General features: G+C 34.1%; 1 protein-coding gene across 12 annotated transcripts in view; it reads left to right on the top strand.

The window, feature by feature from the left end:
• DMD (dystrophin) overlaps positions 1-15,593 on the top strand; it is a 979,751-nt gene that overhangs the window by 703,472 nt on the left and 260,686 nt on the right. For all 12 annotated transcript variants that reach the window (XM_042811110.1, XM_042811098.1, XM_042811099.1 and 9 more), the window contains 2 exons: positions 7,661-7,872; positions 13,267-13,421. In XM_042811110.1, coding sequence (XP_042667044.1) covers positions 7,661-7,872; positions 13,267-13,421 — 367 coding nt within the window. The remainder of the gene's footprint in view (positions 1-7,660; positions 7,873-13,266; positions 13,422-15,593) is intronic.

Raw genomic sequence — 15,593 nt, forward strand, 5'->3', positions numbered from 1 at the left:
TGCATGAATAAGCACAAAAGTATATGAAAGCTATAGTATATGAAAGCCAATGCACTTTAATAATGCTAATAGCATCTCTGTTTATCTTCAGAGAAAGTAAAATATCATTTAATTAATTTAATGTCCCATTTCTAAATGCAGTCACAGACAAGTTCTATTTCTCCTGAATATTTTTTAAAATATTTTGTAGGTAGAGTGGTTATTACAAATGTTATAATGTATGAACAGATATTTGATTGATAATTATAAATTATTTTCTCGCCAGTATCTTTAATAATGAAATGCCAAGAAACAATGTCAACAGATACTTAAATAGATAAAAAGATGAGTACTAAGATAAATAAAAAGATAAATATTAAAACACCTAATGACTTCTAATTAATAATTACATTCTTAAGTCAGATAGCAATGATTTATTCAATTCTTTGAAAACTTTTGTATAAATTTAAAACTGTTGTGACTAGATTACTTATATATCTACTCATATAGTTAATCATATTTGTCATAATCCTGTAGCTTCTGTTTGTGGCATCTTTCATCATTCTAAATATTATTTTTAAATCTCATGTGAATCTTTATAACTGCATGAGGAAGCTTTAAGAAAGTAGCTAAAACATCAGACGTGCTCAAGAGTGAGTTCAGTCGTACAGTTGCTATTTTCTGCATAAAGCAAAAGAAATCAAATAAAACGTACATTCTGAAAGATAATGAAATCACTCTAGCATGGGAACCATCTGGTTTTCAGTTAGCACAACATTACTAAGAAGTTACGTTTTTCTATCAACCAAATATTTGAACCTGTGCAGAAAAATCGTAATTATCTCCCAGTGTTTTGTCCTCATGCACCCTACTGCTTGTGTTGCAGTGGATTCTGCATCCTGCCTGAGCTGTGGGACGAAACTGGTCAGGGGACTCCAGTCCCCTGGGGCACTCCATTTCTTCATATATACCAGATCTATTTAGGACTTGATGACAATGAAGAGCCCATAATCATTCCTTAATCTACCTATCAATCACCCTAGTAAATACTTAAATATATATGTGTGTATACATTTTTGTTGTTGTTTTTTCTTTAAGTTTCTCACAAAGCTACATTTAGATTTGTTACTATTTCATACTAAATCTTGATGAATCTTACTTCTCTTGAGATAGATTGTTTATTTCTCACACAAAATTCTGCAGATTGTGTAACATTTTAAAAATGGAAAGCAAATGGTCCTCCACTTCATGAGCACCATGATCTGTTCCCTTTTTCATTTAGTGGGAAAAAAAGTCATGAAAACCTGCATGTGAAAGGCGATAACTGTTGTATACATAAATAATTTCATCAGAACTTGACAATCCAGTGAATGTATTCTGAAGAATACATTTTCCAAATAATAAGCTCCTGCTTGTTATAAAATACTCATTTCTTTAGACGAAGCTACCAGCTTCGTCTGGTTTCTAACTTCTACTCCGTATAGCAAGGTATAAAGCAAGCTTCACAGTGCTGAAAAATCATTCAGTTGGTACTTAGTGAAAACCACTTGACAGTTTTCAGTTCATTCTGTTTGATTTGACACTTCCAAAAGAACAGGGTGACCTTCATTAGTTTGATCATATGGAAACAGCCTTGTTACCAGAAGTGATTTTTAGATAAAAGAAAAGTAGGCTTACCCTAGTTAAATGAAGCAAAGTTGAACTGTCGACTTACCGTAACTGGAAATAATTGTACTCCAAAATTATCAAACAAGAAAATAAGATTATGAATATGTGTTAATATGTTTTTTTTTTTTTATAAAAAAAAAAAAAAAAAAAAAAAAAAAGTGCATAAATCTGTTTAACTGCATTTTGCTCATCTTTCTTAGCCTCAGGAAAACAAAAGTTAACATTTTTTCTCCCAGAACTTTCATGCCCTGGGAGGTCTTTCAGGTACATTCTCATTGTTCTTCATCACTCCAAAAAGAAGAATGAGTGCTTCTGCATGGTTTCCTTGTAAGACCTCTTTTTTTAGTATGTGTTTAGAAACTAGAATATTACACAGAAGCAGAGAGGATTAGCTCGATTTTTTCGTTTTTCTGACATATTACTCATTCACTTGTTCATCATGCAATTTATTTTGTATACATACGTTTTGTTATGCCTGAGGTTTTTTTGGAAGCCATAGGTTTTTTTGTTGTTGTGGGGTTTTTTTTTGTTTTGTTTTGTTTTGTTTTTTTTTTAATCTGGCATTACACATTACCTTACCTAATCTTTCTACAAATAGATTTGCGGTGCATAAAAGCAACATCTGGAATCTTGATGGAATAAATGAGAGACTTCACATTAAGCTAGAAAGTCTAAGTTCCCAATCCATCATTAATCTTTAGTTTATTGGCTAACTCCTCTCATCACATAACTGACCAACTGAGAGATACATAAAATGTTTTACACAGTGGGTTGTTTTTTTTTTTTCATATTTAGCTAAGTGTTGCAATATTTTTTCTTAATGCCAGCATTTAAGAAGGAAAATCTTTATAAGTATATGAAAAGAAGTTATAGGAAATACTGTCTTACAAGAAGAGTTAAGTACAGATGAAGTCTAAATTGCTATCTGAGTAGGCTGGCTCCAACTGTTCTCTACCGTATACTTCTCCCTACCCAGTTCCACTCCATAATGATAGCCTACAGGCAGCAAGTTGGTAGGTGTTACAACTGTTTCTATGACTCCTCCAGTACTTCAGCATTTAAAAAAGAAGTGTTTTGAAATTATCCTGGACTCTGCATCTACCATCAAAATACTCTTGTTAGGCCAGTCACTCTAAGGGTCACAATTGTTCATAAGAACAGAGCCAACGTTGTTTCGTGTAGGGATATTGTATAATAAACTTTAATAGTATCTCCTTGAGGATGACAACTCAGATTGGACATCTGATGTTCTGGAAGGCAGCAGAAGAGTAGGTAGAGTGCTTTCAAACAAGAAATAATTGACAAATGGAGATCTTTAAATGCTTCTCAATAAAAAGAAATGATAGTTTATTTACTTAAAATAAAAAGTTAAGAAAAACCTTAAATCATGTTTGAAAACTGGAAATCCCCATGGCTCAGTACTTGGGCAGTTTTGTTTAACATTTTTGTCAGTGATCTGGATCATCCAGTAATTTTGCAGGCAATACCAAGTTAGGCAGAATTGCTATTCTGCTTGAAAGTTCTGCAGGGGGATGTGGATAAAGTGGGTCATTGGGATGAATCCATTTACATGGCATTCAACAAGCTAAATGCCCATTGCTACAGCTGGATCATAACAATCCCATGCAGTGATATAGTTTTGAGGCAGAGAGACTGGAGTGCTGCACGGACAAAAAGGATTTGGGAGCATTCATTGACAGCCAAGTATGCTCAGGTAGTCAAGAAGGTCAACGACATCCTGGTCTGTATAAGAAATAGCATAGCCAGCAGGACTGGGGATAGAATTGTCTTCTGGTAAACAGCGGTAGTGAGACCACACCTCCAACCCTGTGTTCAGTTTTGGGCTGCTTATTACAAGGACATCGAATTGTTTAAGTGTGTTCAGAGAAGGGTAACAAAGGAAGTTCAAGGGACTAGAAAACAGGAGTTGCGACGAGTGACTGAAGGAACTGGATTATTTTAATCTGGAAAAGAGGAGAGTGAGGGCAGACCTCATTGTGCTCTACATTCGCCTGAAAAGAGATTGCGGAGAGGAAGGTTTTGATCTCTTTTTCCGGGTGACAAGTGATAGGATGCAAGGAAATGGCCTCAAGTTATGCCATGGGAGGTTTAACTTGGAAATTTTGAAGAATTTCTTTACAGGGATTGTGTTTAAGCACTGGAACTGGCTGCCTGGGGGAATAATGGAGTCCCCATTCTCATTTAAGAGAAATGAGACTAAGTTACATAGTTTAATGATAGTACTCGATAGTTGATGGTTGAACTTTGTCCTGAATGTCAGATTGATGATTGTGCTTTATCTTGAATGTCTTTTGCAACCTGGATCATTCTACAATTCTAAGAACACAAACATAATTTTTAAGATTGGAAAAATGCTGGTTTTTACATCTGCGAAAATTTCAAATAGACTAAACTTTAAGTGAAAAAAAAAAAGGGTAGATCTATTCAAACCATATGAAATAAGATGAAATTCAGTATCTGGAAATTCAAAGAAAAGTGTATTCTGGGGCTGCAACTCAAGTAGAAATAAATCCAACCTGGTGGATTATTTTAGATACAAAGAAGATGCTTAAAATGTGTATTTGTCTTTGAAAGCCACTTTGGAAAAGACATAAACTCTGGGAAGATGTATAAGTGATTTTTGGATAGCATATCATTTAAAAATTACTTGTACAGATGACTTTGAAGTAGTATTCTTCCGGGATAAGCAATATCAGTTTGGGTGTGGGCAGTTCTTAGCATGTACTGCCCAAGCACCTACAGGTTGGGATTTTTTTTTTTTCTTTTAAATGTTTTTGACACTTTCTAATGTTATAGTTTCAAGTTTAGCTCCTTATACCATGTCTTGCTCTCTTCTGGTGCTGCTTCGTCCATGCAGCATCATGTAACATGTTGTGCTTGTGGTCATATAACTGTGTAGATAACACAGGGCTTCAAGCAGTTCTGTAGCAACATTTTGTTGATGCTGCATGACTGCATCCACCACTTCCACTTTTCTAACCTGCTATAGTTACACTGACAACCAAAATTATTACAGTTGGTAAAGAATGTAAACTTCTTTCTTCCTCTCATTTTCATTCTGTTCAGCAGTTACATCCCATTCTGTAAGGCTACTCAGTCCCCTCAGAATGAAGATCTCAGATACTCCTTTTTCTTTCAGTTCATGGATTCTTTCCTATTCCTACAAAGGAGAGTGGGAAAAACAATAAAATTCAGGAAATATAAAAAAAATACAGAACTATTCAAAAATCATTTTCCAGAATTGGCTGGATTTCAAGCTGAGTGTGTCTTCATCATGATCACTGTTGCAAGGTATAAGTAAATTGAAACACTCATAGATGCACATGAAAAGATTTTCATTTTTCAGCTGAAGTGTGTCAGTAGTTTATTTTGGTAGCATGAATTATAACTGTCCATGATTCTATTATCCTATGATTGCATTCTGCAGGAGGTCAGATTGCATAACCATATTACTCCTGCCAACCTTTAAATTCATGAAGATACAATGATAAAAAACCAATGTTTTTGAAAAGCACGCTCCTACAGATCAAAATGAGTGCAGTTCAGAATTACGTGTTTGCCAAGGAAAACAAAAGTTTTCTACTTGCAAATTCTTTTTAACTGTTCCCTTTATTGGAGTCCATTCTGGATTTAATTTACTTGTCCAACTGTTTTGGAAAGATTTCCTTTATTCATCTTTGCGTAGGCTCAATGTAATGTACTGTAATGTGAATGTTATTTATCCTGTGATTGACTTCTTCTCACGTTCCTTTTCTGTTGTTTCTTTTGCTGTTGTATTAAAAACAACATAGTGAACTCTCAGGGAACAGATTTATATTTGTCTTATCAATACTAGGAACTTTTAATAGAGAATGCACAATTTATTTTTGTTTGTTGTTTCTCTGCTATATCTATTTTACTAAAAAAAAGTGTAACAAAATTTTGTAAAAAATACAAAATTAAATCTTAAGTCAGTAGCCTCCTTCCCCAAGATCTTTTGTTTTTCCTCTATATCCTAAATCAGTGATAACCAGATTGTGAAATGGTTGCTTTAAATGCTTTCCCCCCCCTCCCCCCCTTTTTTTTTTTTCTTCTAATGGCTTACTAAGATCGTTGACAGTTCATCAAAATGTCTTTTGCCCACATTAGTGATGTAGTCACTGTTGAACAGCTAGTTATCAGTACTGTTAACTGATGAAAAAAATAACTGCCTTGAAATTACTTATTCATCTGTGGGACTTTAGTGTTGAACTGGGAGCAGCTAGATTGAGCCATGCTGGGACACTTTTCTTGTAAGCAAGTGCAAAACTTGTGTGAATCAAGTAAAATGAGGACTTCAGCTGGAGCACTGTGTTGTTTAGGAAAAGTATGGTTTAGAAATAACCTGATGTGGAAAAGGTCCCCCAAGATTTAATTTGTATAACATATTATCTTGACAGTTTATTAGCAAGATGTTTGTCAGACTTATATAAGCATACTGTGAGTACTACTGCGTGTTCTACTGAGTGTACTAATGTTGGCAGCTATAAATATAGCTATACCATTCATTTATTAAATATAAAAGACTAATGGGAGTATTGAATTTTGTAGTCATTTTAAATAATGGCATACATTTCTGCTTGTTGCACATATATTTTTTTTTCATTTTGATACTCAATTTGTTAGTTGTGAAATATATTTTGTAATAATAAATTCAAATAATGGCAACATAGATTTATAAAAGAAACAAATTACTTCCTTAAGCCTGAAAAAATGCTGTCTTTTTCTGATTGTCCCTTTGCAGATTGTTTGGTAAAGAAATGCTATACTTAATAATTAAGAATCCTCTTGAGACAGTTTTGAATACTGACTCTTACAATTACGGTATTGTGCTGTTTCCAAAATTAATTTAATAAATGAAGAGGAAGAAATGTGGATACGAAGATGTGCTATTGTTCTGCATTTCCTTTGACCTGATCATGCTGCCACATGTGCTTACTCGCAGACTTTTTCCCCAGGCTTGAGTAGGGGATACTGATCATTTCTCTTCCTGTTCCCTGAACATGAGCTGAGTCCCTGCAGAGATCTTTATTTCTTCTTCCAGAAGAAATGAACAGCACCAATAGGTGGAGGTCTGTTTTCCCTGCTGATGCATTTCTCATCCCTTTAGTCTTTAGCTTCCACCACTCTGGAATCAGCTGTGCAATGTGAGATGCATTGTTGGATCTATGATGCTGTGTTGGTTTAATAATTTCATTTGCTTTCAAGTATTCTAGGAATCTCTGTTCCCTTCCCTAAAAGATCTATGACTTTTTAGTGTAGCGAATTAGTCTTAAAGAAAAGTAGTTCATGCTGACTCAACTCAGGAAATTTATGTAGTTTTTAAAAAGAAACTATTTCTTCTTTTCTTCTTGTAGAACAAAGTGTTAAAGTGTTTGTGCTTGGTTTTTTTTTTTTTTTTTTTTGGTCATATTTTGTCTTGTTGGAAGACTAGGTCTCGTGCTTTACGTAGCAGATTTACTATGCTACTAGTGATAACTGTTCACCACAATCACATTTCCTTAAAAGAGTGTTTTAGACAGCCCTTGCACTCTTCTAACATTTGCCTTAGTGCATTAGGAAAATGTAACCATTAATTATATCTTGCGACAAATCTTTTAAACAAAATTACTGGAGTCCCTAAAGGACTTGCTCTTCAAAATTATTAAGCCTTGAGTTTGTTTGGTAAGAATTAAAGATGATTGCAGTTCTTACTTCTCAAACGTGATTGTGTTTCTTAATGCTGTTCGAGTCATGAGCCAGGCATTTTTGTCTTCATGTGTCAAAACACAGAATATTCATCATACAATCATTCAGTATGGCCTACAAGAGTTTATCTGCACTTCTTTTTAAACTGAACTTAGTTGCAGTTACAGCTGAAAAGTACAAGAGCTCTTCAATATGGTAACTTCTAGAAATATTTACTCCATTTTGAAAGAAAAAAGAAAAGGCTTTTAAGTTACTCAATTTTTGTTTTTTCTTTATGTCTCACCAGTTGAGAAAATACAGAGCCAGTGGGATGATGTGCACGGATACCTCCAAAGCCGAATACAACAGCTTCATGAGATGCTAAAGGATTCAACACAGTGGCTGGAAGCTAAACAAGAAGCTGAACAGGTTCTTGAACAAGCAAAAGCAAAGCTTGAGTCGTGGAAAGAAATTTCCTATACTGTGGAAGCTCTGAAAAAGCAGAACACTGAGCTTAAGGTCAGTATTAAGAAATAGGAATTTAAGATAAATAATCAAAATGTGGATAGATGATTGAAAATGCATCTGCTTGCTTTAGATTGTTAAAGCAAATGTCCTCTAAATATTAAACACTGCACCTCTAAGATAAGTCCTTTATCCCTTCCCATTTTCAACAAAAATTTAGTAAGAAATTAATTTTCAAGTGTATGTCACATACTTCTTGAATGAAATTGATCTAGTAAGTCATAGGAAATAGCTGATTGCAGGAAAAAAAATCTCTTCACCAGCAGAAGTATTTCTCATCTGTTTTGTACACTAGCCTTATCTGAGGCCCTGGAACTAGAGACACTGTAATATTGGTATTTCTGTCTGCATTGACAGGGAATTTGTATGGGTTACCTGGAAGTAGTTAAAATTAGGAAAGAAAAGGAAAAACTACAACAAGCTATTTTAAAATCAAGTGTTTTTGGATTTGCAACAAGATAATCTCACTCAATTCAACCTTGGCAGGTTATTAATTACAAATAATCTGAAATAGCTAATTTTATGTCTTTGGCAAATATATTGCACATTTTGTTAAAATGTGAACCTGAGTTAAGTTAATTAGCTGAACTATGCCTCAAGCAATTCAGATGAACCCTAACTATTGCATCAGCTTTAAAGTTTCTTGTTAACTAAATAGTCATACTTTGGTGACATTTCTCATGAATAAATTTTGAGAACAGCTGTTTCAGATTAATAATATCTCATTTTCTGCTTGGGGAAAAACAAGATTGAAACCAATCAGTTGAATAGCCTTTTAACCTGGGTTCTGCCTTCATGTTAATGGAACATTACCTTTCAGTTATTCGGGAGAATACTTACACAAATGTTTTCTGATATGTTCTACTCTTCTGACCTGGTATTATTTTTATTATTTTAACTCCTAGCACTCAGGCATTTGGCTAAAGTTTGTGGGCTTCATCAGTCTTACTCGCCTTATTCTTTTAAGGCTGTTATACCACTGTGAAGTATAGTGGAGTGAGGTCCACATCACCTGGTTTTGCTGCTGTGTGTGTAACTCCATGGTTGGTATTCAGCTATCTCAATCATCAGTTAGTCATTACATTTCTGATAGTTAGAAGTAGATACAAAATCAGCTATTTTTTCTTGTTTCTTTGCCTGTAGGAAACATTAAAACTTTCATCATCCTTTTGCTTTTGGACTGGGAAATGGTTTTCTTCTTTAAGATTATACCATAAAGGTCATTGCTTGTGATGATTGGATTATGTTGAAGAATGACAATTCCTCACTAATGTATAGGAAATAATTAGAGATTATGTGTACTACTGTCATTCAGCACAGAGAACTTCAGCAGAGATGGAGTTCAAGCCTCTGCCCAGTTTTTTGTTTAAGAAAAAAAGAAAAGGAGAAAAAAAAAAAAAAAAGCTTTGAAAAAGCCAATGTCCAACCTCAACAGAGACACAATTATTAAAAAAAAATACAGCTGTTTTCTGCAAACTGTCTTACGTCTTCCGTGTCTTGAGTGTTTTATGTCTTAAACATGAATTACACAATTAAATGATTGAAAATGTTATTTTAGAGATTAATTTCTTGTGTACCTTTTTTAACAAGCATGTATGAGATTGAGAAGAGGCTCATTTAAGTGTGTATGCCTTATGAAAAATCATAGAAATTTTTTTTTTAAAGCCTAGTGAAGCAAAGAAAAAAAGATGCTGTTTTTTCTTCTTCATCTCTTGGTAGAGAAAATATACTTGTATATTCATTCATAGAATGTATCTCTGCATGAACAGGGTTTTTGAAAGGGTATTCTGTGAATATTCTTTTTACTTCTTCTGTAAAAAAGAAGCAGCAGTTAGGATATCAGTACCTTATGCCATTTTCGTCCTTATGTGAATTCAATATTACACACTGTGTCCAGTTCCAGATATTAGACTATAATTATAATGTAGCTGTTAAAGGTGGTCAGGTTCATGACTAGTCTTTACTTAATTTGATTTGCCCTCATGATGATATGAACATCCACAGGCTCTACTATTCCAGGCATATGTTCTTTGTTTGATTTTCTCCCACAAGTCTGAAAAGTATTCACCTCTGTCTTAGAGAATCTTCTTTTTCATTTTTAATCCTTTTTTTCTTTTCACAAGTCCTCATAAATGAATTATCTTTGTCTGCCAGTAATTCCTATTGTGTCAGTTCCCTCATGAAAGCTTCTCAAAAGTGACAGCATCAGCTGTTGTGTTCGTGCTCAAGATAAGGGGTCATGAATTCTAAGCAAAACTGAAATCTTATTTGAATTTAACAGCTTTGTATTTCTTCTGTCTGGCAGTATCAAAACTGAAGGACCCAGTCCTCAGAATAAATGCTTTCCAGGCTTCCATGCCAAACATGCATTTTGATGTCTCCTGAATAAGTAGAGTAAATATGCTGTGTTTTGGCTTGCTGTTCTGATGAAAAAAAAGCTGTCATTTTATTAATTGCTATTGAGTTTTCCTCTGCTCTAGGTGAACTCTAAGTCAGTGTTCGTGTTAATGCTTTTCTATAGTGCATCCTTATACATGAGTAAATTCAGCAACACCTGTCCTTTGATTATTTATTTTTTACAATTCCAGCATGAAAGTAAAATCTGTAGCCAGCTTATATTTGCCCAGTGATGGTTTTTAATAGAATTTGACACACTCATTACTGATGTTTAAAAGAAAAGGAACTACAGACAGTGTAGCTGCTAATTAAAACTATGATTCCTTTGAGATAGAAGTTAGTTCAGAGCTAATTTGCTAAGGACTAATGCTTTTTTTTTTTATTATTATTATTTTTATTTTTATTTTTTTTCCCCATTTTCTTTTTTAGTTTGATATCCAAGAATGCCATGAATTCAATTATTAAAAAGAAAATCATTACAGTTATGTAAGACAGAATTTAATAAGAGTCTGATAGGACAGGCAGGTAAAACATTTACCTCTATGCATTGTTCTCAGGTGTGTGCACAAAGAGTAGAGTTGAAACAAGGTGTATGCTCATCAAAGTTGGTGAAAAATTACATACCAATTTCCAGTAAAGTAGAAAATCCAAAATGTTTGTGTTACAAAGCTCTATATCCATAATTTCTTTCCCGAGTGATGATCCAGTGTTGTAACATCAGGAAGTTAATGGATTAGTGTTGAAGTTAATGGTGAGAATCCATGCTTTTGGAAATAGCCATGTAATGGATCTTTCTGTATTTTTTATTATAAAACTGGGTTTGGAATGTTTTGTAAGGCTGTAAACATTGCATGGAACTAGACAAAAATTATTTTCAAAGTAAAAATTACTGGCCATTAGTCTATAATACAGAAGAAAAAATGCAGAGGCAACTTTTCTTTGTAAAGCAGGGAACAGTCAAACTGATGAAATGCCTTGAGCTAGAAAGAAGTAGTAGTGTGCATATATGATGTGAGGTGGAGTGAAAGTGATAAAGATTAATAGATGTAACTATAGAATGGATACTTGCTATAAAAGACCTACAAACCTGAAATGATAACTGCTGTAAACATTATTTAATTTTGTTTTTATAGACTTTATTATGTGTAAATGAATATTAACAATTGCATATTTATATAATTCTGTCAGGGAAGGAGGTAAAAAACTATTTCTAAAGCACCTTCTGCCTTTATCCTTTCCAAAGGAGCGCTGGTCGTTTTTTATGTATTTATCAGTGCTCCTGACTCCAGCTCCATACTTTACATGAGAGAATAACTTACAAAAATTATCTAAGCAGCTTTATCTTAGCTGCATTTAACATGTTCAGGTGGTTCTCAAAGAGTCTGTAGGCTCTTCCTAATGTCAGATTGATAAAAACAAAATCTGTTTCTCAAAATACATAATCAGGTTTCTGTCTTGGTGTTTGAGGTTATCTGGTGCATAGTAAATGACATGGAGGGGAATAACACAAGAAAGAGAGGAAATAGATGTTTTCAGTTTCACATTCTGGAGGGGACCTAAAGATGATGAAGCACCTTTTAACAGGCAAAGGCTTTGAAGGCGAAAAAAATTGCAAGAATAAAACTTTCAGAACTCCTGCTATACACTTTTCAAAGGTGACATCATTATCAGTCCCAATCTTAAACGAAATCAACCTACAGACTTTCTGAGATGAAAGAATATGTATGCAAAATATTCAGAACATACTATTTTTTATTTAGTGTTTGGACTGTTTAATCAAAGACTGCATGTTTATGTTCAGTTTTGTGTGGAGAATTCATTATCAGAACCAAAACAGTATTTTATGAGTACACATTTGTACATGAAATGAGTATAACAGTTGTTCTTTGTAAAGATTTCCTAACTTTGATTATTAAGGCCCACTGATAAAGAGAGTCAAGTGTTATTGTTTGTGGTTTTGGGGATAGATAGCCTCTAGTGTATACATGAAACTTAGTGCTTCTATTGGCAAATTCAGCCATCTCCTTTCATTTGCACTGTCCCATTGATTGCTTAGTTGTAGTTTTTGCCTAGTACAAAAGTACAAGTAGAACATTGATTCTCTTTTCTCTTTCATTTTGTTGTTGCACATTATGGATTGAATACCTGGCTTCAGTGCATTTATATGTAAATTTTCTCTGAGGTAAAAAGCTAACAGTAAAACTACACAAAATCTGGTTTCTGCCTCAAAGTGTATTCCAGATTTCCTGGCTTGCTGCTGCAGTGAAGTAGCTGGCCCAGGTGAAGGAACCGGGGCAGAAAGGAGAAGATGAACAGGGGAGGGAAGAGAGAAAGAAAAGAAGGAATGCTTAAAATCTAAAAAGCTTTTTTAATAATAAAAATCATAAATTAGCATTCTGAAGATACTGTTGGGCTTTCCAGTAGAATTTTGCTTTACTGCAGATTTTGTGTTGTTCCAGTAGATGGCACTAATTACATAAACAATGCACTAAGATAATACATTAAAAAGAAAGAAATGTGAACGCATTGGCATTATTTATTAAACCTTTAGTATTATTTCACACTGCAAAGAAGAAAATTTGATGGAGCATATTATTTCAGTATATTTTCCATCTCTGTGTTCTTCAGCATCACAAGTAGAAGAATTAATAATGCATTCATATATTAAGGTCCAAAAAAAGAACAATCAGCCTGCTAACATTTATCAATATGAGCTGCCATGTTTTATTTGACATACAGTATTTCTGATGCTTAATCCCTTCAGAGATTAGCAGTAGTCCTGCAGTCTTAGACCTAAATAATAATAATAATAATAAATAAAAGAAAAAGAATCTAACTTTAGCTGTCAGTTCTGAGGAAGTCCTTGTTGTATTTTTTATATTGGTGGTGCAACTTATCCACTTCCTATTGTAATGATCATAGTATGTGTGTAGTTCTTTTAAAATAATCTGAGGTTTATTCTTTTTTTTTTTTTTTTTTTTTTTTCCCCAGCAATTTTCAAAAGAAATCCGACAGTGGCAAATGAATATAGAAGTGGTGAACGACGTGGCACTTAAACTGCTCCGCGATTATTCAGCAGATGACACCAGAAAAGTAGAACTGATGACAGATAACATTAATGCAACATGGGCTACAATCTGTAAGAGGTAGGAAATACATTCTGTCACTAGGTGTGTTGTTAAAATTCACTAACATTCATTGTCCTGCTTTTAGTTGGAGATTATAGGCGATAAAAGTTTTGAGAATAATATGGATGCAGTTAAAAAGGTAAAGAATGATGACACTTCTTCTCTCATATTTTGTAGACGTGTGTCTTTGGAATGCCAGTTAATTGTCTCACATAACATTTGCCTTCTTACAATTCTCCTCTTCTATGAGCTGTTGCCAGGTAACTTCAGTTGATGGGTTATATATTTTAACCATTTAAAATGAAGTGTACCGTATTTCAGTGTACTATCTTTGCATCACAATTACAACTGCGATATTGTTGGAGTCATAAACTGAGTCTGAAAATTACAGCATATCCTATTGAAGTGGGCTCCAAGTAGAAATGTTGTCCTGCAGCTTTGAAGCAAATCTGTAGTCAAGGAAGTTTTTATTAGATCCTTGATCACATTCTTGATTACATTTCATAGTCTTGCAGTGTTTCGTGTAGATAGCAATCCCTTACAAAAAGCAATTTTTGGGGCTTGTCACCAAATCATGGATCATCCAATATTCCATCTATAAAGTCAGGGTGCTCCTCAGATAAAAATGACTTCCTTTGTAGCAGTAAAAGGGGGTTACGTAATTGTACACTGGATAAGATACACAAAAATTACAGTTGTTTTGATCAGTTTAGTATTGGATTAAGTTTTATAGCTTATAACTGAAACAAAAACTGTGTTAGTTTTTAAGATGCTTTAGTTAAAGTTTATTGGCAAAGCCAGAAAAGTTGTTTCGTTAAATATACAATAAGTTCAGATGATCTTGCATTATGGAAGTTACTTAAATCATTGATGACTAAAAAAATTTATTCTGAAGCAAGCTTGCAACTGATTTAAAAACCTGTTTAAATGAGAAGCAGACAATGCTGATGTTTACTAGAAGAAAACCGCTTCCTTTTTTTTTTAAAAAAAAAAAGAACCTAAACTGAGAAATTAGTGTAAATTAGTGTAATTTAGTGAATATTTGCTTGTATTTATGTATGCTGTAATTGTACAATTTATATATTATACAGCTTGTATAGCTAAATGGCAGTAGCCATTTTAGCCTTGTTGGTAGTAGCTATATTTAAAAAAACAATATTAATAAAAATATTATCTGCAGCCTAAGAAACTGGCTGCATGGTTTCTTACATGAGAAGGGCTGGATATCTCATGCTCAAAACTATACCCTGTGAGTAGGTAAATGAGTTGGTCAGAATGGTTAGATGTCAGAACTGAAAGGAATTGTGTTTGCTTGTGTGTAGAACTACTGCTGCTGCTTGGTGAGATAGCTTTGTAGCTCTCAAGGCTAGCTCTAGCTGTGGCTGCAATGGTTGCTCAGGTAGCAATTATAGCTAGGAAGGCATCTGTAAATCTGTTGATGGTTCAAGCACAGATGCAAGTCTGTCTTATGCTGCTTTAATGTGCTGATTGCCATTGTCATACACAATCAGCTGAGTACTATAGGCTAACAGAGATTACAAATCCTTCAAGAGACTCCTTGCAAGTTTTTACAAAACCCAGAGTTGTTCACAGCTTGTGTGTTTGATGAATTACTGGAGTAAACATTTCATGGCTTAAAAAAGAGCTGCTTAGATAACTGAGTTGGCATTTCTTATTAAGTACAAGAGAGTAGGATTAAGCTTGTAGATGTAACTGTAAAACTAGGATTTTGTAAGTTTTGGTTACTATTAAGTGTTTTGTATATAATGTTCCCAAGATTTCCCAGGATTTGGGAACTTGACAAATGTAGGCTGCAAACATTAGTTGATAAGCTTTTCTGAGGGCTGTGTCATGTTTGTCTTTCATGAAAAGCTGTTAAACATGGACTGAACTGAAGTTAGCAGAAGGCTTGAACTTAGGAGCACTTCTGAACCAGTGGATTTATCACTTTTTTTTCCAAGCGGTACCCAATCTTTTTGGTCATTGAGAAGCTCCTGAGTGAGTTCTTGAAAAAACATCCTCAGGATGTCTTGTTAAGCAACTCTGTGAAAGAGAAGATGGACTCTGTGGGTCTTCAGATGACTTAAGTGCCAATTTAGTAGTTGTATTTTGTACTTTGTCCTATTTTGTTTTGTTTTTCTTACCTTTCACTTCAGTTCTCAACAGATTGTCTTGATGTTTTTGGGTCGT

This window comes from Centrocercus urophasianus, unplaced genomic scaffold (genome assembly GCF_019232065.1).
Source record: "Centrocercus urophasianus isolate 14NV4802_14NV808 unplaced genomic scaffold, USGS_Curo_1.0 seq_12, whole genome shotgun sequence".
Classification (NCBI taxonomy): Eukaryota; Metazoa; Chordata; class Aves; order Galliformes; family Phasianidae; genus Centrocercus; species Centrocercus urophasianus.